The sequence below is a fragment of the Melampsora larici-populina genome (genome assembly GCF_000204055.1).
Source record: "Melampsora larici-populina 98AG31 unplaced genomic scaffold MELLAscaffold_48, whole genome shotgun sequence".
NCBI classification, from domain to species: domain Eukaryota; kingdom Fungi; phylum Basidiomycota; class Pucciniomycetes; order Pucciniales; family Melampsoraceae; genus Melampsora; species Melampsora laricis-populina.
The window spans coordinates 526,554-550,318 of NW_006768812.1; the positions used below are offsets into that span (position 1 = coordinate 526,554).

At 39.3% G+C, this 23,765-nt stretch overlaps 2 protein-coding genes across 2 annotated transcripts; both read left to right on the top strand.

The window, feature by feature from the left end:
* Positions 1-1,281: 1,281 nt before the first annotated feature.
* On the top strand, positions 1,282-3,854 carry MELLADRAFT_66988 (uncharacterized protein; the record flags this gene model as incomplete). Its single annotated transcript, XM_007415072.1, has 8 exons — positions 1,282-2,230; positions 2,259-2,334; positions 2,394-2,785; positions 2,848-3,075; positions 3,150-3,262; positions 3,322-3,359; positions 3,497-3,566; positions 3,705-3,854. 8 exons carry the CDS (start codon positions 1,282-1,284, stop codon positions 3,852-3,854), a joined length of 2,016 nt encoding a protein of 671 aa, XP_007415134.1.
* A 5,870-nt stretch (positions 3,855-9,724) lies between these two features.
* Positions 9,725-11,019, top strand: MELLADRAFT_66989 (uncharacterized protein; the record flags this gene model as incomplete). Its single annotated transcript, XM_007415073.1, has 4 exons — positions 9,725-9,862; positions 10,292-10,531; positions 10,606-10,796; positions 10,845-11,019. The coding sequence occupies 4 exons, from the start codon at positions 9,725-9,727 to the stop codon at positions 11,017-11,019; spliced, it is 744 nt and encodes a 247-aa protein (XP_007415135.1).
* Positions 11,020-23,765: the final 12,746 nt, after the last annotated feature.

The window sequence follows — 23,765 nt, forward strand, 5'->3', positions numbered from 1 at the left end:
GGACGAGAGTCGCGAGCAAGGACCACCTCAAACGTGTTGTGCACAATGCGTTTTGCACTGTGCACTACACATACTATGCACTACATTGTGGTGATAGTGATACCAACGCTCGAATTCAAACCTCTACATACACCAGGTTTTTCTTATTTTGAATCAAGAGGGGCACAACCCGGTACAACACAGTACGCTGGTGGGAATTCAATCCACTTTTCATTGGGAATGTCACTATCTATCGAGTCCTTCAATCTTGATTCTTGACACCACAGCAACTAGAGTCAAACTTGACTTAGTCAACGCCAGCTCGCCATCAACCCCTCCATTTCTGATACCACCACAACTAAACTCAATCACTCACTACGACACCAGCCGGGGTGCAGGAGACCTGACTGGATTCAGGCTCCGTTCCCTTGGAGCTTTTGATGAGTACAACCGGATTTGTAAACATCAAAAGCTCAGGTCAAGTTGTGATCTCAGCATCGCCACCCCACTAGCCAACTTGAGCAACAGCAAACCACACCGTTTACCATTTTCAATAGGTTTTTGATTGATTACAACTTGAATCTAAAACAATGGCAAAATCATGTTCCATCGGAGTTAGTCGCACACTTTTTTGAACTTGAATATCTATTGGAATACTTATTGGTCTATCATCAGGTTAGGACGTCTTCAAGCTAAACTTGGTGCCTGAACCCCCTGCACTTCTTTGGCATACCTACCAACACTTTTCTTCTTTTGAGAATTGAATTTGTTTAGTGCGATTTTGAGGCCTTGCAATCGCTTGAATTCAACCCCTGGCTCCATATGAAGGGGTTTTTGTTAGCATGCTGGGATAGCTGATACGGTCGTATAGAGAGGTTTTAAGATTTCAAGAAATTCTTTTATATCTTGTCAAACTCGAGGGAAGAATCACTTTGGTGGGTAATGTTTTACTATGCTTATGCTTTCCCTTGTCATTATCTTGTTTGCTTAGTATCTAACTTAGTCTTCATAAATCATTACCAACTTTATTTGTTGCTTGAATCAATCTGAGGGAAGGTATTGTTTTGTGCGTACTTTCAAATATATCTCTTGGGTTCCTCGCCACACTTATTCATCCTTTCCTCGTTCTTCTCAGGTCACTTGGTTCCACAAATCCTTTTGCATACAATTATGTTTTATCAAATTCTTGAGGATACCTTCTCCAAATTTATTATCAGCAACAATTCATCATTGTTTTTTATCTACAATGGACTCAACAACTCTGCCAATGTGTGACACGTGTGCAGAAAAGAATATCCTTACATGGATCAAACAAAACACCCGACATGTGAAGCCTGCCTCTACAACAACAAGCTTGCATCAACTGATAATCCCAGTGCTTTGCCTCCCCTGAAGTACTGTAAGGATGGCTGTGAGATCAAGTCGGGTTCAAAAGCTGGTACTATGTGTGGGGGATGTAGGAGAAAAAGTGAACAACCTCATCATATTATGTCCAATTTCCAGCAAATGCCGCAATCCAATTTTTGCCAGATTAATGAAGTCAATTCGCGGCCAGCCAGCCAACCGTTTCTTGTCGACGACGTTGACCCAGCAAGAATTTTGGCAATCCGCTCAAAATTTCAAACTCCTCAACTTCCTATAAGCCAACCTGCTTCTATGAACGCTAGTACCTCTCTATCTCGTCACTCTATCACGCCAGCTCCTGCTGTCCGACAGGAGAAACAACCAGCAGATAATCCACCGCAATCCCAAAGTGCCTTAGTCGGATCAGAACAAGATCAAGCGTACCTGCACGGAGAAGCAACCTCCAAAAGGATTTGTCTGGATCAAATTTGGGAGAAAAATGCTCGCAACACACCACAATCAACTGCGATTGGACGCCACCACCACCAGATTTTGCAGAATTCAGCTGGACCAGCACCAGTTACGAAACAGATTGCAGTAAGGCTCAACTATAATGCTTACAATGGGCAAAAGCCACATCCTATCCCAGATTATATGCATGATATTGATTTTTTGCATCAAGACTGGGATTTCAAAATCATGCAAGCTGCTACCAAACACTTCCAAGAAAAATTGGTTGAGATATTTCCAAGGAATGAGGAGCTTGACATCAATCAACCTGCTCTTCCACCCTTTGACCCTTTATTTTACTCTCTTGGTATTGGTGCTGGAGAGCTTTCTGGAGAACATCTGAAGCAAGAAATCATATCTCCAACCAAACACCACAAAAACCAGCGTAACATCAGAGGTCTGGCGGCTGTCTCTATTCTTTGCAGCTGCAACCTCTGTGGCTTCCATCAATACATCAAGCTCCATCTCTGACAGCAATTTTGCAGCTGAGGATAATGGGCAGTCATATATTTACGTTAGTTGACTTGCACTTTACTTTGTACTAATTGAATGTATTTTAGTCTTGCATATCCAGATCCTAAAAACGTCTTCAGAATTCTCCACTATCATCAAAAATACATCAACCAACAATTTTGTGAAAGGTTCAATCAACACACCACTGGAAAACAATTTTTGAATAGCCCAATTATCAGGAATTCAAATTGGTCTGGTACCATATCAAGGAGTGTTTCTCTGGCTGTCCAAAGGATACATCAGCTTTCTGGCCAAGGATTCGACCCTCTTAAAGTATCCAACTCTGTTGTTGTGGCTGCCCAAGAGCAATATGACATTGCAAATACACCTTTCTCTCAAGAAGTCGCAACTCCCCTGCCTGATGGTCATCCTGCTGGCAAAAATCAGACCATTACAACGATCTCATGGAGTGATGCTCTACAAATACAGCTCGGAATAGGTTAAGCCACTTGATTGTCATGAGTTACAAATGAAAACTGACACCTTTGCTTTCTGATATAGGACATCAGATTGCTTTGTTCGCCCCTTCTTGGATTTGGTCCTTTGAAGGTATCTTGCCAGGTATTGACAGCAATATAAGAGAATCGAGGAATGCAATCTGTTGGGATAACGCCATACTCACAGCCCTTGTCAAAAGCAACACTCAGTCTATTCAGGAAGCGACCCTTGCACCTCTTGTCTTTGGTCAGTGGAAGTTTTTAGCAGAAGTCAAGCACAATGAATTAATTGGTAAAGGCAAAAGGCACCGCACATGTCAGGCAACTTTGCTTATTGATGGAGCCTGTTGTTCAGTGGTTGCGAAGGAAATAATCGGGTGTACCATCAGACCTCATGCTTGCTTGAACAATTCAAGCTGGCCATGTTTGTGCAATACGATGTCACGATTGCTCAGAAGAATATCTTGAACTCTTTACAGGTCTGTCTTTCTAATCAAGAAATTTCCAAAATTTGATCCTGATCATGCATTTATCGTAGGCTGTTTTTAATATGGGCATGGTAAAGGACAACAAATGGTATCAAATTGAAGAGCACCTTGATATTCCATAGGAAGTAATCTGCACCCCCATTGATTTTATCCAGCAAGCGCCATGGTCATTATTATCTGATGCTCTGCACGCGTTTGTACATTACATGTATAATTACTTCAAAGGGCAAGCACTTGTTTGCAATATCAAGACATTCAATGGACGCTTGACTGGCATGCGTATGATGGATCAAAGGTTAGTTTTGTATTGATCCAATTGGAATGATAGTATATATTTCTGACATGCACTTTCTCAGGTTCCAGTGGTCTACAAAAAATGAACATCAGGATGCAATTGGGGCATCGCTGTGGAGAATTCTGAAAAGTTCTGAAGCTGCAATCAGCTCACTTTGAGTATCCGATTCCTGAGGATGAGGCTGATAGTGCCATAGATGTGCCCATTGATCCCATCTTTGAAACACATGAACCCACCCACCCAAAAAGCATTTCTGCGCAGTCAGAGGCTGAGCATGATACTGCTTGATTTGTTGCTTTTAAGACTTGCTATCTATTGACTTTGTTATGAAAATCCTTTTCTCTGTTGCACTGATATTTGTTCAAAAAGGAAAAAAAATTGGTTCCACTATCCATGTAATTCATCTGAGATTGCAGACCAGATGATTACATAAAATTTGAATGTTGTCAAAAAGACTGATTGAAATGTGTGAAATTCAACAACAATTACAATTGGTGCTAGTTGATGTGCAATCAGCCTTTTCATCATGATATCTATTGTATGTATTTCATAAGATCTGTTGCTATAGAAACAGAACAACGGATACAAATAAAACTGTTGGAAAAAAATCATAATCTATAAGCTGATTGAATGTTGCCTTGAAACTACACATCTGGTTGATGCCCTACAATAATTGGCCCCAATCTTTGTTTGACCTCATTGTCAATGTCAGGAATCAATTCCTCTTGATGTCTGGATACCAATCGAGCTTCATTAACATCAACATCTACCAATTTTAAAGCCTCTAATATTGGTTGAAAAAAAATCCTGACAGTTTTAAATGTGATACTTGCGCGTTTGATAACCAAGCATCAAAGAGCACTGTCAACTTGTTGTTCAAAGCGCTTTGAAGAAACATAAAACAGAATTTCTGCATCAGGGAAATGTCTTTGTCCAAGAGCCTGTATGGTTTCTTTTGGTACAGGAATTAGGCCTTCTGTGGCATTGTATTCCTCAGGTGATGAGTAAATGACATTAAGAATAACACCAGTTGGAAGACCTGCATTTTGATTTTTTTGGGTGCGTGAGGTGTTCTCATTTTCAGTGTACTCATCCAGGAGTTTCTGCACAATGGGGATCCAAAGATGCAGAAAAAGCATCCTCAAAGAGCAGGTTGCACATAAGTATCAAAGAAAATGAAAAGTAAGATTGACTGACTCACTTCTGCAGGGCTCACACTCATCATAAATTCCCCTCTTTACACCGTCCTCTATCTCATCATGAATATTGATACCAATTGCTTTGTGTACCAGTGACCAAAGACTTTCAATCTTCTGGTTGCGTTGAGAAGTTGTATATAGATGAGTAGCTTCAGCTTCCTCAGGAGTTAAGCCACCATATATTTGAGCAAATGACATCTGTAATCCTGCCATCTTGATGGTCTCAGTTCCATGATTGGTGCAAGTCTTTTGGGAGATACCTCCAAACTTTTCGACAATATCAAGATAGTGATAATCAATTTGTCGCGGATCATTATTGTTGACACCAACATACAAACCCAAGACCTTGCGAGACCATGCATCAATGAATCCATAGACTGTAATTCCAAAAGGTTTGAGCTTGTCATGACCCCCAGTAGACCAGACATGATTTGGACCATCAACATGAAATCGTTGCCTCTGCAATCCAACCCTTCAGGATCAATTTGATGGAGCAAAGATCTAACAGTATCTCTGTTGACTCGGATGTTATGTATGACAGCCAAGGCATTCTGCATGCGCCGGTAACCAACCAGTGTCACAATGAGAACCGGCCACTATGAATTGCATTTGTTCAATGAGATATTCCAGAACCACAAGCCCTTGTTGAATATCAACTTCTTGCCAACTGATGGATAATTCTTCAGATATTGTATGCAGATCATACATGTTGATTGAAATCCCTGTATTGCCCGTAATTTGAGTAATGGTGTCCTTCCTCTGATAGCCTAGTTTGTTAAATCTGGCTAAATGTGCTTGAACTACTGATTTATCTTGCGGTGAAAATTTACTATAGGCAGTACTAAGACCATACTTCCTAAGACAACGAGTCAGAGTGGTTCGTGATGTAGTGATACCCATGCCTTCAAGGTGAGAGCAGATCTCTGTTCTTTGCATCCCAGCCGCAACACATTGGCGAATGGTCTCTTCTTCAATCTCTTGAAGATATGCCGGATGATTGTGATTTTTCTCAAATTCGCCATCAGAGCTGGTTTGATCTTTGTTGTGAGGTTGCATTGTATGTAGATTCAGAGAGACCAATGAAGAAGACAATCACACAACAGAGAAACACAAGATATCTTTGATGAAGTGTTGGAGGACACAAGATTGGATGAATGGCAGATAGATGAGCACTTTGCAACACATTATATACAAAAAAAACCTCCTAAAGTGCGAAGTAAGTGGCAATGAAACTCCTGATGAGACCTTGCTGCAATCTGTTGCTGGACCGACCACAAAAGGAGTTAAAAGGGTTCTGCAAGCAACAAGTCAAGCCTTTAAGAAAATTGAATCAGTGATTCAATTGAACCTTCAACTTCAAACCAGGCTAATACGACCCTGGCAGTTGAGTGATCAATCAATTGTTCGTCAAAGAGCCATCAAACGGCAAAGCAATCAAGCTTGTATCTGATTTGCCCACCAGGCCTTATCGGCTTATCTTGTAATGCGTCTCTAGAGAGATTGTTGGTGGGAATCCTTAGGAGGTTGATCAATTGATTCTGTTGTTAGCTATAATTCCAGATGTGTCTGGGAATACAGCACAGCGGGTAGTGCACATGTAGTGCCGTTGCATAGCGCACAACGCATAGTGCACAAGGGTTTAGAGGTGGTCCTCGACCGCGACTCTCGTCCCCCATAGTTTTCCCTCGTGGGCATCCACAACAACGGCATCAATGCCCGTGAAAAACTACCACTTATAGGGATCTTCCCAAACTCTTGTGATCATTCCACATCTTGCCAACTTCTGTGAGTGTTCCGAAACCAGGGAAACTATCAAAAAGTGCTTACCAAATTGATGCTGGTCAACATGCTTGAAGCAACTCCTGGTACAGATAGTTCTTCAAGCATGTTGAATCAAAAGAGGGCCCTCAGTTTTGAACTTAATTTTGGGTCAATCCTTTTTGCATGAGTGCAATCATTTTCCACCATGGCGTCATTTTTGCAGTGAAACATTCTTATAAATACAGTGTCAGAAGTTCTGCTTTGGACAAACAATGCAAAAGGTGTATCCATATGACTAGTTTGTTCCATTCCAAGACCCTTGATGGGATTGATATTGTTTTCCTCATAGAAATTCATCAAAGTCCATAATTCTAATATTGTCCGCCGCTTCACAAGTGTGAGTACCGTGTAGAGCAATACCAACAAAGCTATGATATGATCAAGGATTTGGGGCAGGCATAACAACCACAAGATCTGAATTCAGTGGTTGTGGGCATATACCCAGCGGGCTTCAAAAGATACTTGAACTCAGGTCCCTCATTTACGCTCAGAGATTCTGTTAACTGACCAAAATGGCTTGCAATCCAACATATTGATACCAGTGAGCTGGTGGTGTTCAATCAGTGGGTCAATTGAGATTTTTGGATGCCTTGAACTCGCTTGGATTTGATTTAATTGATAACAATAAGCTAGATGTGTTTGACTAATGGTTTGTTTGTGATCTACTTGAATGAAACCAGATCCAAGTCAAATGAAATTTTATTGATAGACTGAAGGTGAATAATCAATGGTGTGATTTACAGATGACTGTAATTTCACATTTGTAGTATCCCTTGATGCTACACAAAAGTTTGTTTTCACCCAGTGGCAAAGAAAACTATGTTGGGCAGATAAACCCAGCACTTGTGATTTTCTTTGCCCAGGTTTTTTTGTCCACATGAAGAAGTGGGAAAAGACAACCTCTTCAATGGGCAGGAAGTATCTGTAATATTTGAATGCTTCAACATCCTCCTGGAATACAGGTTTACTTAAAAATTATGCAGCCTTATTCCAATTTGAAGTATGATCTATCATTATGATTACATGCTCCGGAGTTTGAACAGTTGAAGTTTGAGTGATTTTTGAATTTAGCCACATCATGTATAAGCATGTTATTATGATAGGAATCTTTATTATGAGGTGTGCGTTAGCTTGAATCAAACTTGTCCAATTAGATCTCATTCATAGTGATTATGTACATATACCAAGAAGAAATTCATTCGCTCTCTTAATCTCCATCCTTTGTTTTAGTTATGTATCAACGGATTCCAATAAACATCATACAAAAATCAATTGGGTATTGGTGAAGATTGAGGGATATGTGTGGCAACATTGATGAGTATCATCAGAAAATGCCTGTGCCCATATAGCCCTCAACCTTGACTAAAAAAAGTCAAATCCCATGTGTGTAAATAAGTCACTCCAATTTTTTTTACCTTTCTTTGTAACAATGATTGTAGAAAGGAAGATTTTTGTACATAACTATGAAGCTCCTTGAACATAACTTCAATAGGTGATTTTTGATGACACATGCCCGTGATATTAGATTTGCCTTGTCACCAGCTTTAAGGGTGAAGTTGAAAGACTTTGTGCTCTGCCCATCATTGTTTTTCAGTCTTTCCTGCCTCACTTAATATATGTTATTCTATGGAAACATGTTGTACAAATTAATAGGGTCAAAGATTTGTGGTCATGGAAATGAACCAATTGTTCTGTGAAGTATTTGTGCTTTGATAACAAACAGTTGATTGTATGGTGACTTCAAACAACCCATATATCTCATAGTGTAATTTGGTGGAAGATTATTTGCCCTCACCAACATCATCTGATCTTCACACTTGCCCATCTATCTTAGATTATCACTCCCGCATTGTGATTATAATCAAGATAATTATTGTTACAAGTCTCTGCTGCTGGTCACAGAATCCTTCACTTTTTTATCTCAGCTCCAAAGTCAAAACCAGATGGTCCAAACTCTATCAAATATTATCATACAGAATTTCTTCTCTCAAAATGGCAAAAAAGTCTGAAGCGAATGCCATTGGCTGGGTACCGCAAAGCCGAAGTGTTCACCAGGTTTTAAACACTGATTGTTCCTTGAAGAAACGCAAACACTCATAGGATTCAGAAGCTGTATGTATATAGAATGTATGATTACTTTCTTAACAGGGTTCACCCTAGACTTACGCACATTCTTTCAACTTCTAGAAAACAGTCAAGACTTGGGGAAAAAAATGATATCCTCCCTGGAAGATCGTGGTATTTGAGTTGGTGCCAAAACTCAACGTAGCTGGAAACTTGAGTTGCTGCACAAGCATGTCAAATCAAAGAGGACTAGACTAGAAAACAAGAAAAGAACTGTTCAAAGTTTTTTACATTATTTTTGAGGTTATCACATCTACATCACCCCATTCTGATGATGAAAGAATCACTACCTAGTAACCATTTGCTTAAACCACGGCAAATTCACCTTTGAAGTCAATCAACAAGAAATACCCTCGAAATACGTACCAACAGGTGTGTCTGCTTCTCTTTTTCTGTTGTGATTGGACTTTGTCTGATCTCCCTCAAACCTCTGTCATATAGAAGCACCAGTGACCCAAATTCTGCATCAGCAATCAACATCAATACCTCAGCAATCATCATCAACGGCACTACTTCCGAGCCTTGAACATAAGCGCTTTTTGTACCCTTGTCCCCAACCTACTAATTTATCTGCTTCTGTTGTCGACAAAGGGAAAGGGAAATCTAAAGCTCAATGTCCTTCTGAAGGTGAATTCATGCCTTCCAATAATGATGAAGATACAAGCAACAAGGAAGCACCTCAATCCAAACATCAAACATCAGATGTGAAGACAAACAAAAAAAACATATACCTGAGAACATTACCTCCCCAAAGCAATCCAACAAAAGGACCCCTGAAAATATTTCATCATCAAAGTATATCCCATTTCCTTCTTCTCAGCACGCAGATCCTTCAGAAGATGTTCTTGGAAGAACCAGTGAGATAGGATCACATGAATGGGTTATGGCGTCAATTTGTAAGTATTTCACTTGTCATGACTACTGATATAAAGGATATATATGATAATGACTGTTTGTATTTCGTGAATGCACTTAGTTCAAATGAAAAGTAGATTCATTAAAAGAGACAAAAGAATGGACAAGATGAGCAATGATTTCAATCTCCTTTCCGAAATTGTTAAAAAAGCACTCGGTAGTGAAGGGGCTGATGGGGGGAGAGCAGAAATGGATGCTACATCGAAGAAAATCAACACCTGTGGTGGTGCAGTTTCAGTGAGTTATATTTCCATCTGATTTTGCCTTGAAAAACACTTCATCAATGTCATTCTCCTCTTTTGAGACTACTTTCTCCTGGCGCCGGAGTCAATTTCACATCAATACACTGCTAGGGCAGCAACAGCCTGAGAATGCTCTTCCCAGCCCAGCAGATGATTCTGAGAAAGAGTTTTGGACCTATGGTGCTGACACATGCAGGCACAATCTCAACTTACCTGAGGTGGAGCAAACATCAGATCCCTGCTTTCCGTACAAGAATGGGCCTGGACATAGAGATGCAACACCCCAGCAACTTTTGATAATATGGCAGATGATGAGAGAAGTCGGTGTCTTGACCTTTGGCCAAATTTTTCCACTTCACCATCTTCACAGGACAACAAGTTTCTTTGGGACATAGCGTGATGAATTTTTGTCGAACTAGTCAAGTGCAGAGATTATACTGGAGTTTCTCTTGAAAGTAATGGCATGGCAATGATCAAGAAAGCAGTTCAAGCACATATCCAATCATTAGCAAACGGTAATCTGTCTTTGAACTCTGTATCATCACAAATCATCACATATTCATGTCAATCTTTTTTCAAGTCTAGATACCAAAAGCAAAGCTGGGATGCAGAACGCCTCAAGTCACAAATCAACACAATAGGAAGGACATCAAGATTGAGATATGTGAGTTGTTCTTGTGTTTTTGTCCTGTGAATTCAAGTAAATTGTCAGAGAACTAACTATTCATATTATAATAGCTGAAAAAGTTACGAGACCAAGTTGTAATTGAAAACAAAAACAAAGCCTTATGGAAACTTTTGGATATCATTGATGTAGCATGCAGTGATGTCAAGACCAATGATGAAGACTGCTCAGCCAATACCCCAAACTCCATTAAAGCACCTCTGTGTCACATTCTGAAGCTCAATTGGCGGAGCCCTAGATTAGAGTATGTTTTCAAGATGCTTGACTCATACAGATCTTAACTTGATGATAGTGTTCCCAAGACCCCCTGCTCATCCCCAAGCCGGGGTGGGGGACGTCCAAGCAGACCTCACATGCAATCTGAAAGTGGGCGCAAAAGTCAGATTCAACCTCCAGAAGGCTTGCCAATAGATTTTTTTGTGAAGACTGGTACAAAGACCTTTGTCCCAAACAAAAACTTTCACTGAAGGTCAATCCAACCCCCCTTTTAAATCTCATCATTCCTGTCTCAAAAGAAAATTTAGCTTGATACATTTAGTTTTAGATCAGTTCCTTCAAACGTCTGGAGATTTGATGCATACAGTTTGTAATGAACAAAAGTTCTGAAATTTGTAAAAATACGGCTCACATAGTCTTGATATCTCCCGCAAGCATGGTCAAAAGACATTTAAAAGGCGGAAAAAATTTGTTTTTGCATAACCTTGTTGCCTGGAAGTGATCTTTTTACATACAAGTATTTCAAATCTTGCACATCAAATTTTAAGTTCATCCATTTGATAAAACTTTACAGACCACCAACAAAAGAGTACTCCGCTGATATAGGTGAGTATTCTGTGACCACAAGACACTTTCAAGTTGATTTGATCAACAATCAACTAATTCCTCAAGTGATCTCCCATAACTATGTGTTTTTTAAGTGATGAATTGATAGGAATCAATGGAGTTGGAGCAAGTAACAGCAAGCAGCATGTAGCATTATGTACAATAGAATTCAAATTTCACACAGCCTCAGGCACGTGCTGAGCCTGACTAAACCTTCTAGCTCTCTTGTCAAATTGCCAAATGGCATATACCATTGGTTGGTCAGTGACTTATACAATTGTTACAATGTTTGCCGTCATCTAGTATTGGCGCAGGCCGCCTGATTTACATTTTTATAATCTTCTTTACTTCAATCAAATACGACTTCTGAGATCCTTTACGTGATTTTGCTTTGACCAATCTTGACTTCCAGTGTACTTGACTAAGATACAATCAAAGTAAGTTCAATTAATTTTACTTTCTATCTTCTTTGAATCAAATTCATCAAGAATGGTTTTAACTAACTCATCTCTTTTATTCCATTTAACTTCCATTCATCCATTGATATCAACTTTTAATCTACTTTACCTGATACAACACAATATCACATTGCAATATCTTCAATTCACATTGATTGATTAGATTAATTATCCAAAGGACTATCATCATAAGCATTTGATTAATCTCAATATCAATTTTTTTTGTCATTAAGAATTATTTTAACTGACTACTCCTTCTTATTCCATTTGATTTCAAATTATCATTTACTGTACCCTACCATACCTTAAATTTAATTAGATCAATTCAATTGATTACCGGAAGAACTATAGTTGTAAGTTTTCATTGATTAATTTTGATGACTATCTTCTTTGAATCCGATCACCCAGAAGTGTTTAAGACACTGGGAGGTATATTCTTTGCTTACATGGGAAGTATCAAGTCTCGCATGCCCTCAAGCTCACAACATTTGTTGTGGGTGTACCCTAGGGCTACGTGACTTGGTCAATACTTCTTTTGAAATCAATGAATGTATCTTTCAGTGTTTTCAACATGGCCTCTTGTCCATATTTTCCAAGATAGTTGTGCTCTTTGTGCAGTCTAGGTTCAAACCTACTTTATTTGTTTATCATAACTGTGGTCTTTGCTGCACGCAGCAGTTATGATATATCAGATATCAACAGATACCTGGTAGTGTGTGGGGAGCCAAACTATCTGGAAATTTTGGGATTTCTCTTGTTTGCCTTGAGTATTTTGGGACACTGTGACTGACAAGTTTCTTATTACTAGTTTTAGAAACATTTGAGATGGCTAAGAAACAACAAAAACATTGTTCCAAATTGACTGAGATAAAACGCAAACAGGATCATCAAGATTGTTTGTTACTGAAGAGTACTGAGAAGAAAGCAAACATAATTCTTCACACTCCAAAAATCATTGAGACTCCGAATGAATCAATATTATCTAACCAATTCAAAGCCCAAGCAGAGTACAAAGAGAAAATCAAAGAGAGGTTTAGTCTGCCTCCTGACACAGCCTTTTTTCACCAAGGAGATCATGGTGAAAACAATTTAATTGAGTTGAAATATGGAACTGTTGTCATACTTGATACATCAGGAATGAAGATGATTTCTGTGATTCATTTCAATGAACAACAATATATTGAAGATGATGGAACACGTGTTCAGACTGAGGCTAGTTCAAGACTCTTCAAGCAATTCAAGCAATCAATGTTGACTATGTATCAACATGGAACCACATGAAATAAAATTAGAAAGAATGGACCACCGATCAGAGTCAGGAAAAACAGAAGAGGTGATATGTTTGCAATTGGAATGCAACCCGGGTATCTTAAAGGAGGTGCTGGAGGTAAGTGATTTGTATTAACCTTATCAATTATTTCATCTTTGATTTTGTGGGATCTCAGGACTGTATCACATCAATCAAGTGACAGCTTGTTCAGTGCTACTTATGGAAAAAGATCTCAGACGTCAAAATAATCTCCCTTATATCCAGCACTTTCTAGCTGGACAATTCTCTTCTCTTGCTCTTGGTGCCTTTCAATCCAATGCTCAGCTGTGTGCTAGATACGGTAATTTTTCATGGGCTTCTAAATTGTTCTTAAACTCACCCAATGGAAATGCATTTAGAGCCAACTTCATCATGACTCGCGATGAATGGAACAACACGGTCCACAATGATTGCAATGCAACTGGGTATTCTTCTGGAATATTTAGCTTGATGAGACACTTGACAGGAAAGCTTTATTGATGTGGTAAGAAATCACCACATGGATATGCACTGCCAGCATAGATGCCTCGGGTTGAGAAATCCAAGGCATCATTGGAGGCAAATCCTCGGACAGACCTTGTCTGAGGTTTTTGCCCTGGAAATAACCTTGGATCAAAACCTTGGGAAGCTTCTGTCCGAGGTTTTGCATCCGAGGATACCTCGGATTTTGTGATCCGAGGTAAATATGTTGGCAGTGATGTGAAGGATGGTTACTTTTGGTTTCCTGATCAAAATGTTCAAGTATGTTTTGAAGCATGTGATGGTATTGTGGAGATGGTCTGGGCCACCAATGTCAGACACCAACCCGCAGAATCCACCACTCATGATTCCACGGGCCAACGTATCATCCCAAATGATGTGGTAATCACTTGATTTGGATCATCATGTCAAGTTTCAAAGTCAAGTGTTTCACAAATCAATGGAATTACAAAGTTAAAAGGTAACATGGATGAAGAAGAGTTAAAAAGCTTTTTCAAAACAAAGGTAGAAAATTATTTCATCAACATTAAACGTAAATGTCAATCACTCAGAAAAATGACAATCTTGTATCTACTTAAGAGTTATTTTGAAATTGTTGATATTAGTCATTCTTCATCATGAAATTTACTCTAAGTTTTTCTCAAATTTCTCGTCAGTTGATAATGTTGTTGAGAGGAAATCAACGTGAACGGCTGCACAGAAAACATAGATGCCTTGGATTGACAAGTCCAAGGTATCATCAGATTCAAAACCTTGGACAGAATCTTTCCAAGGTTTGCTCTTTTTGGTAGGATTTTTGATTTAATTTGTGGCTTCAGATTTCAAAAGCCAGCACCATCACAGAATTGCCGCCACCCTTGAATACCTGTTTTACGCAAAAGCATTCCAACCAAAGCTACAACCATCAGTCTTGATGTACTAAACAATAAGAATATTTGACTTACTTGGTTTGTTTGTGGGCTTGTGAGTCTGGTTCTTTGACTCTTTCTAGACATATATAGAGATTAGGGCTGATTGGGGATGTCTTTCATTTAACCTTTTAATCAAAAGGGATTCTATGAAAGACCTGGCTTTGGAAGATTGCAGTGCGTTTGGGACATGATCAGATCTGAAATCAATCATTTGGCAATTAGAGAATGTAAATCTCCATGGCTTTGGATCAGAGGTGGGGATTATCTTCCACTTGAATTACAATCCCGTAAATATATATGTACACCAGCTGATTCTTTACCTTTTCAGATTCTTTAGGTGAAGTTGCTTTCACTTGATCCATGGCTTTCTCTCTCTTAGAATATGTTTTGATCAAATCATGTCTCATCCACATCAAAGCCCAATCTTTCTACCCAAATACATTCTTCAACATATCTGTGATGAAGAAAACAAAAATAAAAAGTTCATCACACAACTCTTTCTAAGTGAAGCCATTCCCTCTCAAATTTTAGAAATGACTAGCAGTTTAGCGGCGGGTGCCGCTTTTCACCACTTGACAACATCCAACCAAATGCATAAAATGCACCCACATATACTCAAAACATAGTTATCCTCAAGTTATACACGTAGGAAGAAAGAGCGTGTGGAACCAAAATTATAATACATACAATATAGCAATTTAATAATCAAAACTTTTCATATATGGACACATGAATAAAGCTGAAGTTATCAAAGTCACTTTTACCTAAAACTCATGATGTATTTGCCCAATTCAATGAAGATTGAAAGCGGATACTATGTCAAGCAGAGATAAAGGACTGCATGCTGACAAATCACAACTACTTTGATGAAGTCTCAACAAACAGACTGATGGCCCTACACTGATGAAAAATCCAAAAAATCCAAAAAATCCACACCTAGGTACGAATCAATCTTTTATCAAAGCTGTACTTAACAAACCCCATGGCAGCACCACAAAGGTGAAAAGATGATTATTCACTCAAACACTAAGAGATGACCACAATCTGCTAGACAAAATACAAAGATGACATTGTAATATAGAATTAATATACCCCACATGATGAACAGACAAAAAAAAATATCAACCACTAAGCAAGACACACTGATCCACAGTGAACCCACATACCTGATAGCATTTATATACCCGGTCAATGACTAAGTCATAGATCCTAACCATTGATGCAAAGCATCCGAAGTTAGATATTGAATGAAGTGAAAGAAAGAAAGACTATTCGCGGACTAACAATTCCTCATGTGACAATTCAGGTCTAAAAACACAAGTTATACCATGTGCAGCAAACCGGCTGACAAAGCCCTCACCCTCCGTAATACTACCACCAACAGAATATATAAATACCATGAATTTTGAATTGCCAGGAAAAATACCCTTATTGTTGCTCAGGCCTGTTAGCATGCCATCCCAGTACTTTCTCCCATGCTAATATGACGTGACAAATACAGCAACTGTCTTGAAAATTGGACAAAGCAACCATCTCAGATCCTTCTCATAACTACTACCATAAACACTACGTTGTAGAACTCCTACACAGTGTAGCGTAGGCTGAGCCGGAGAGGGGACAAAGTACAACCGTAGAGGGAGGAAGTACAGCAGATTTGCAGTTAAGCTGCCCTCAACCTTTAGAAATCTCTAAGTTCAGAGCAGAGGAGTGCAATTCTAAAACAAACCTTCTTGCTACACACAACAAACACTTTCAAAAAATTTCCCACACTAAGATCATGAAAGTAGACTAATAAAAAATTAAAAGACTGATGATGGTGATGAGGATAGAAGTTGATTAAACTTCTACAGATAGAGTTGAGATGATTGAAGTTTATTTTCCAAAAAAATTCCACAAAAAAAAACTACACTAAAACTTGAGACACACACAGATACTACTATTCAATTACTATCTTTCCTAGATAGTTAACACAGACTCTTTCTTTGTTCAGACTTTAAAACTAAGAACTAACACTTTTACAAGTCTGAGGGCTCCTTTGGTAGAGCTTACGAAATTTTGTACCTTATAAAAGGTACCAAATTTCCGGCCCCGGAAAGTCAAATTTTGCTGTAAGTTGACTTTTATCGGACTTTTTGATAAAAGTCAACTTAAAAGTACCAAAAAGCCATAAGCTGTTTGGTAGCCAAAAGCAATTGACCCTTGTTGACCGTTCACAATTGAACACATCAACTTTGTTGATCAACCCTTGCTGATCACAACAACGGTTCACAACCTGTTTAGACCAACCCACTTGTACATCAGCATAAACTGAATGTCCGACTCCTCTGCGTCTTCCAGGGAGTTAGATTGCCTTCTTCTCAAATCATCTTCCTCCGAGGAAAGCAACGGTGTAGACCATGATCAAGAAGTAATCAATCTCTTGTTAGCAGCTGCTCAAGACCGTGCTGAACTAGCACAGCAACCCAAAGTCCCTTGTCAAACATCTGCTTTACGCGGCTATATGTACAAGCAAGAAATCGTGGCCGGAAGTCCAGTCAGATTTTGTGATGTGTGCCGCATGGATCGAGCAAACGTTTCTTCGACTCATAACTGCACTCCGGCCTTATTTGCAAGATACAATACATACTACAGCTGTAGAACAGATGATGATGTTTCTTTATATTGTTGGAAACACCGGGTCAACTGTACCGGCTGCTGAGCGATTTCAACACTCAGGAGAGAGTATTTCTAGATACTATAATAAAGTGGTATCATCATTAGTAGATTTGAAAGATGAATTTATCGGACAGCCTGGGCCGGAATCCCCGAGACCTGTCCAAATTAGTTCAAGCACTCGATTCAGTCCATGGTTTGATGGCTGTATTGGTGCAATAGATGGCACTCACATTCCAGCGAGTGTACCAGAGAAGGATCAAGCACCTTATCGAAATCGCAAGGGCTTTGTGAGTCAAAACGTACTCGCCGGATGCAACTTCAATATGTCATTCAACTTTATCATGGCGGGATTTGAAGGAGGAAGTAGTGATGCTTGTGTTCTTGAAGTGGCCAGGCAAGATGGAGCCTTTGTAATACCAGTCGGTGAGCAAGATAGTGGTATATTCAATTCCTTTCATTCGGTACTGACTTCTTTTATGTGTAGGAAGATACTATTTAGTTGACGCCGGCTATGCTAATGAGCCTGGCTTTCTTGCGCCTTTCAGAGGCGTTTGATATCACGTTAAGGAATGGGCAGAAGGAAATCGTGGGCCTGTGAATGCTCAAGAGCTCTTTAACAAGCGGCATTCTGCGCTTCAAGGTTGTATTGAAAGGACTTTCGGGGTTACAAAAATGTGATTCCCTTGTACCCGCTTCATGAGAAAGTATCCAAATGAACAACAGGCCGATCTCGTTGTAGCACTGTGTGTACTTCAAAACATAATTCTACAAGGAGGCGAGGATAACTTCTTTGATGAATTTGATCAAGATCAACAGGCCCGTGATCAAAACCTTGCTAATCGTGATTTCGAACACTTCGAGGTGGCTACTGTAGCAGACAGAGAAAATGCCAATCACGATCGAATTATTTTGGCTGAGCGTTGTAGAACTCCTATGCTGTGGAGCGTAGGCAGAGCCTCGAGGGGAAGAAACAACCCAAGTAGGATAAACCTCCAAGAGCGGTAACCAAAGCGCCGTTAAGCTGCCCTCAAAATACAGTGAGACACTCCTCGCCAACCTTTCTACCACCAAAATAAGCTTCCAACCTTGATTATCCAATGCACAAGCTTTAGTTCAGCTTTAAGAATCCCCGTAAAGGTCCTACGGTTCGAAAACAGATGTAAACAAGCTGTTTTTTACTACGTTCCCCAATGCAGTTCTCAAAAAACTTTCCCGCAGCAAGTAAAAAAATAATTAAACCTTGATTTTCCTCCAAAACCTTATTCTCCAACTTCTACAGACCCTGTCAATACCCTACACACCCTAACAGCCTTAAAACCCAGGGAATTACACTTGTAACAGCGTAATTCACCTTAATACCCTAAGTCAAAAACCCTAGGATAGCTAAGTAAGATATTGAAAATAATAAAAAAATAAAATAATAATCCTAAATTCAAAAATCCCAATTATAAGGGTTTTGAATTCACCGATAACACCTCTAACAACAGCAACCCTTATATTCGAAATAAAAAAAGGTAAGACCCTTTCCTCTCTCTCTTGTTTTTGATCTACCTCTAGTTTTTTTCTACCGATGCGATTAAATGGAAGAACTAACACAGCACACTTTTCTTTCTTTTTTTTTTCTATCGCTCCTCTTTTCTTAGGCTTTGAGCGAAAAAAAACTCTAGCAATGCTCAAACCGTCGATTCCTTCAGAATCGAAAGAACTCGATGACAATCAAAAAAAGAAAAAAAAAAAACTCTCACACACACTCGATACAATACGATACGATAACTATCACCCCCTCACACAAAAACCAAGAGAAACCCCCTTTATACCCAGTACTCGCTCCCTCTACAACCTATCTAAACCTAACTGTAAGTCCTGCTTTTGCTTTTATCATATCTAACTTCTAACCTCTTCGGGTTTTGAATTGAATTGCTGTTTCTTTTCTTAATTGTTTTACTCTTTTTTTTTTCTTTCTCTTGTCATTTATTTGATTTTACTTGGTTTTAGATCGTTCCGATGCGAAACGACGTGGACCAATGCAGGGAACTTCCAATCCCTTTCCACCATCACCACTGTCTCACCACTACCGTTCACTCTCCATTGCCTTGCTCTCCAAATCGAAACCGATTTCTCGATTTGGACCGATTCAGGTAAGTCCACTCTTTCATTTCAACTTCTTCAGCTTCTAACCCCTTCTAACCCTTTCTAGCCTCCTCAGCCTTCACAACCCTCTCCATCCATTGACTTCAAAATCGATTTCGATTTTCGATTTTGACCAATGTAGGTAAGTCCTTTCTTCTTTCTGTCTTCTGTAGCTCCTACCCTGCTGACTCCTTTTTCTCCTTTTATTTTCATCTGACCCTTTTTTAGTTTGAACCAACCCAATCAATTGATTTCTGGTGCTAAAGGGCTCAGCCCACCGTGTGTTTCTTTGTTTTAGTCTAGCTGCTTTAGTCCTATCCTAATTGTTGTTAGACCCTTGTTCTAGTTGTTGCTATGCCTAGTTGTGGCTGAAGTTATTGTAATAGAAAAAACCCCCAAAAAAGCGACTTTTGGTAAAGTTGTGCTGAGCTGAGAGTGTCCCCAAGTAATAATAAAAACTAAAAATAAGCTATAAAAGGTCCCCAGTAAGGCCTGAGAGAAATTTCTTTCCACAGCGTATGTGGGATGATTATATTACTCAAGGCCGACATGGATAAGAGCTTGATCACAAAATCCATTACATTAATTACAAATTGTAACAGCGATAATAATATATTAAAACAATATTGTAGAGTACTTGAACTACAATGATAAAATACATGATTTTACAGTTTGACAGAGTACTTTTTTTAAGTTTTTGATTAGGCAAGGCCTTTTTCTTTTTGCTCATCTCGATATAATGGTGCGCTTCCATGCAGGCGAAGGCAAGCACCAAATGAGAACCCATGCCTACGCATTTCCTCCACACTGAGTTGTGGATAGAAGAACATGTCGTACCTGATTATATCTAAATGCTTGAGTAAATCTCGAGTTTGCTTGTCATCTTTATTGATTAAGCAAAACTCAAGGTAATGCTCAAAGCGTTCCGCTAGTGAACTGGTGCCAATTGAACTGGTAGCTGACGTACTCTGATCTGTTGCAGACAAGTATCAGCTTGGCTTATACGAGTAGAGCTTGATAGAACAAAGAAATACACAAAACTCACTAGCTGGACCAGCCACGGCTGGATTCTTCATGTTGCCATTGCCAGCGACTTCATCCAAAGCAGGAAGATTGCTAGAGAGAGTTTTGGGGGCTGTTGCTAAAGTTGACAAAAGCCAAGTCCAATCAAACAGAACCAAACAATCAGCTCTATTGAAACATGTCGAGAGGAAAGAAACTTACAAAAAACAAATTCGATCTCAGGATCTTGTTCACGTAATGAACAACGGAACTTGCAACGGCCACCTGCGCTAGGATCCACGTGGATTACCTCGGTATTGCGATATTGGCGTTGACTGCCATATTGAACGTCTTCCCAGTGATGACCATCTCTAAAAGGGGTTATTTGATTAATGTAACCAGCAAGCAATCAGTCAATCAATTGATAATTTGAATCAGACAAAAGGAAAAGAGCTCACTTGCGGAACTAAGAAGGGCTTCCATCCCGTCCTGGTATTGGGCTAAGCCCTTCAGTTGGAGCACACTTTGCTTGTTTGTCAGCACTAAGAAGGTCAAAGTGTAAGAAAAAAGAAAAGATACCAATACTAATAAAAAGGAAAACAAGTAAAGACATACAGATCTCGCAAAGCCTTGGCTGCTTCTTCCCGAATTTGACACTTGGTTGGTGATTTGGGCATCTTGGTGAAGGAATTGAAATGGATCGAGGGTGTAGTGATGGTAAACAAGCCTATTGACCTACAGTCAATAGGAAACCTTTTATATCTCAATTATGCTTCAAGATATGCTAGTATTGAAAATCAAATCTGGATTACTCGTCATTTCATTGATAAGGTAACAGAATAGCAACATATTTGTATTAATCATGAAAAGCATACATCAAATGTTGGCTTTCTAAGTAAAAAAATCATAGTAACATGTTACATTTGTTGAGATAGATGACAAAAACAAAAAAATACATAGTTTTCTTATTGTAATTGCTCAATTGAGAGTACCTATTTTTGTCATTGATGATCAATTGTTCTCATGAGTTAAAGAAAGAACCAAAGAACCAATCGCAGCAGTTGTATCTTGAATATAACCAGCATGATAATAAATCAAATTAGTAGTACTAGAAGTAGAACCAATACCTAAAGTAGTAGAAAGAAGAAGATAGGGGATCATAGAAAATAGTTTAAGATGAATAAGATGATAGACTTGATAACACAGATTAGTGAAATGAATGCTTACATGAAGAGTGTTCACTCTGATTTTTCGTTCAATTGTTGCTTCAACCATACCCAGCGCTCGTCTTCATCAAGGTTTCTAAAGAAAGAAGCTGCATCTTCATCTCTTAAAATATCAGCAGCTTTGACCCGGATGCCTATGTCAGGAAACATCTCATGTTTCTTGGCCAAGAAAAATTCCATGGCTGGCTTGCGATTGGGAAACTTTTTGTTGGCCAAAGCTGCAGCCTGAAGACGAGATTGGATTTGTTTGTCCACAGCGTCACAGTAGGTTTCCAATCAAGACTCGTGTCGTTCCTTTTTCTCTTCAGCATATTTCTTTTCAGCTTCAATTTGTTTTTCTTGATTTGAACTCATGAGTGTGATTGCTGAAGCTAAGTTGATAGGCTGTCTAGGGGTGGTCTTGATGATCTTCTTTTCTTGAGTGTCAACGGAGCTGATTGTAGGTCCACTGGCAGTAAAAGGATTCTTGCGCTTGTTTGAACTATCGACATGAGTGCTTGAGGTGGTTTGTTGAGTAGATGGCTGGTTTATATCATCCAATATCTCCTTGAAACGAGGTTCAGAAGGGATATTTGATTTGACAATACTATCGAAGTCATCCTCAGGTGGAGGCGTGGCAACTACAGAAAAGTAAGAATTGTGTTTTCTAAGATAGAGAAAGAGAAAGAAAATGGTCTTACTGTTTTCTTTATCGTCATTGTCGAGATGATTGTCAAGATGAGAAACATCCTCTGGGCATGAGGTCAATAAATTGCGTTGCTCTGACGTATTAGTTCTGGTACAACGAGCTCCACTGGCTGGTATATGACCAATGAGTTCTTCAAGAGCGTTGTAAAGGGGGAACGTCTTGTTTTTGTAAGTACGGGCGGTCTTATGCGTCTAAAAACAAAGTTAATGTCAAGTAAGGTCAGTATGATCAAACAAACGTGAACAAAATGTAGATTACTTTATGCCAATCTTCCCAGAAGGCAGGACTTGCTACAATTTTTTGCTCTGCGTCGTTCCAACCACCACCAGAAGCTCCCCTGATTTTGCGAACGGACTTAAAGTGGGTGGTGATCTATATTGGTGCAAAAGTCAAAATGTAAGCTGAATATAAAGTAGGATTTGAAAGAGTATAGAATGAAACACTTACCACAGTCCAATGGTTTTTTAGTTGAGAAAGGGTGAAACCGGGTGGAAATTGAAGTTTCAATCAATCGATGGCTGCATTCCAAGCAACTGGCTTGAAACCGTTATCGGCTTGATGACCAAGATGCACCTGTTCTTGAAGGCAGTTGATCAGAGCCAGACTACAGACTGTAGTCCATTGCGCGTTTGATTTGGGTTCGTCGGTGGTCTTGTTGGTGGTCTTGGATCAACCCATAGCGTAGTGAAGATGATGGATGTAGTGAGGTAGTGAGGGTTGTTTGAAGTCCGAGTTGATCAGGGTTGATATGACTCGAAGTTAGGAGGGAGGGTATGGAAGACGGGACTTGTAGATTTGAAAAAAAGTGTGATCGAGGGTTCTTTTTAAGAATGACGACAGTGCGAGTTGAAGGGAGGACAGGGGGTCACTAAAAATGGGACTTGTCCGATTTGAGAAAAAAAAATGAGATGGAGATTTTGGGTCGATTAAGTAGCTTATGGGAAAATAAGGAGCTGTTGAGCTCTTTATTTTAAGTTGCAATATAAGCTACTTATGGGTCCCATAAGTAGCTTTGAAAAGTCATAAAATTTTGGTTCCAAACCGACCTTTCAAAATTCGACTTATGAAAGTCAAATTTTGACATAAGTCGCTTAAGTTAAGCTCTACCAAACGACCCCTAATACTTTTACCGGACACTTTCAATTGAATACTTTAACACTTGTAAAAAACACTAACAAAAAAAACTACTCAATAAGCACCCACACACACACTTGGACAAATTGGACAATTGGACAATTAAAACTCCCCAAATTTCGCCTCCAGACCCCCTCCTTATACACCTTTCATCTCCCTATTCGCACTATCACACTGTCTAGCTAATTTAGTCTCCTATCCCCCCAATTTACATAAGATTGACGCTTTCACACACTACTTTACTCTCCTGCAACCCCTATTACATATTTCAATTTGCATGTAAATTCCTTTCTCATGTCACTTTGTATGCTTTCTTTACTCATCTGTTTGTTCTCTTTCATTTTGATTTGTCACTTTCATTTGATTCCTTTCAACTTTCCTATTTAATTTGATAATTT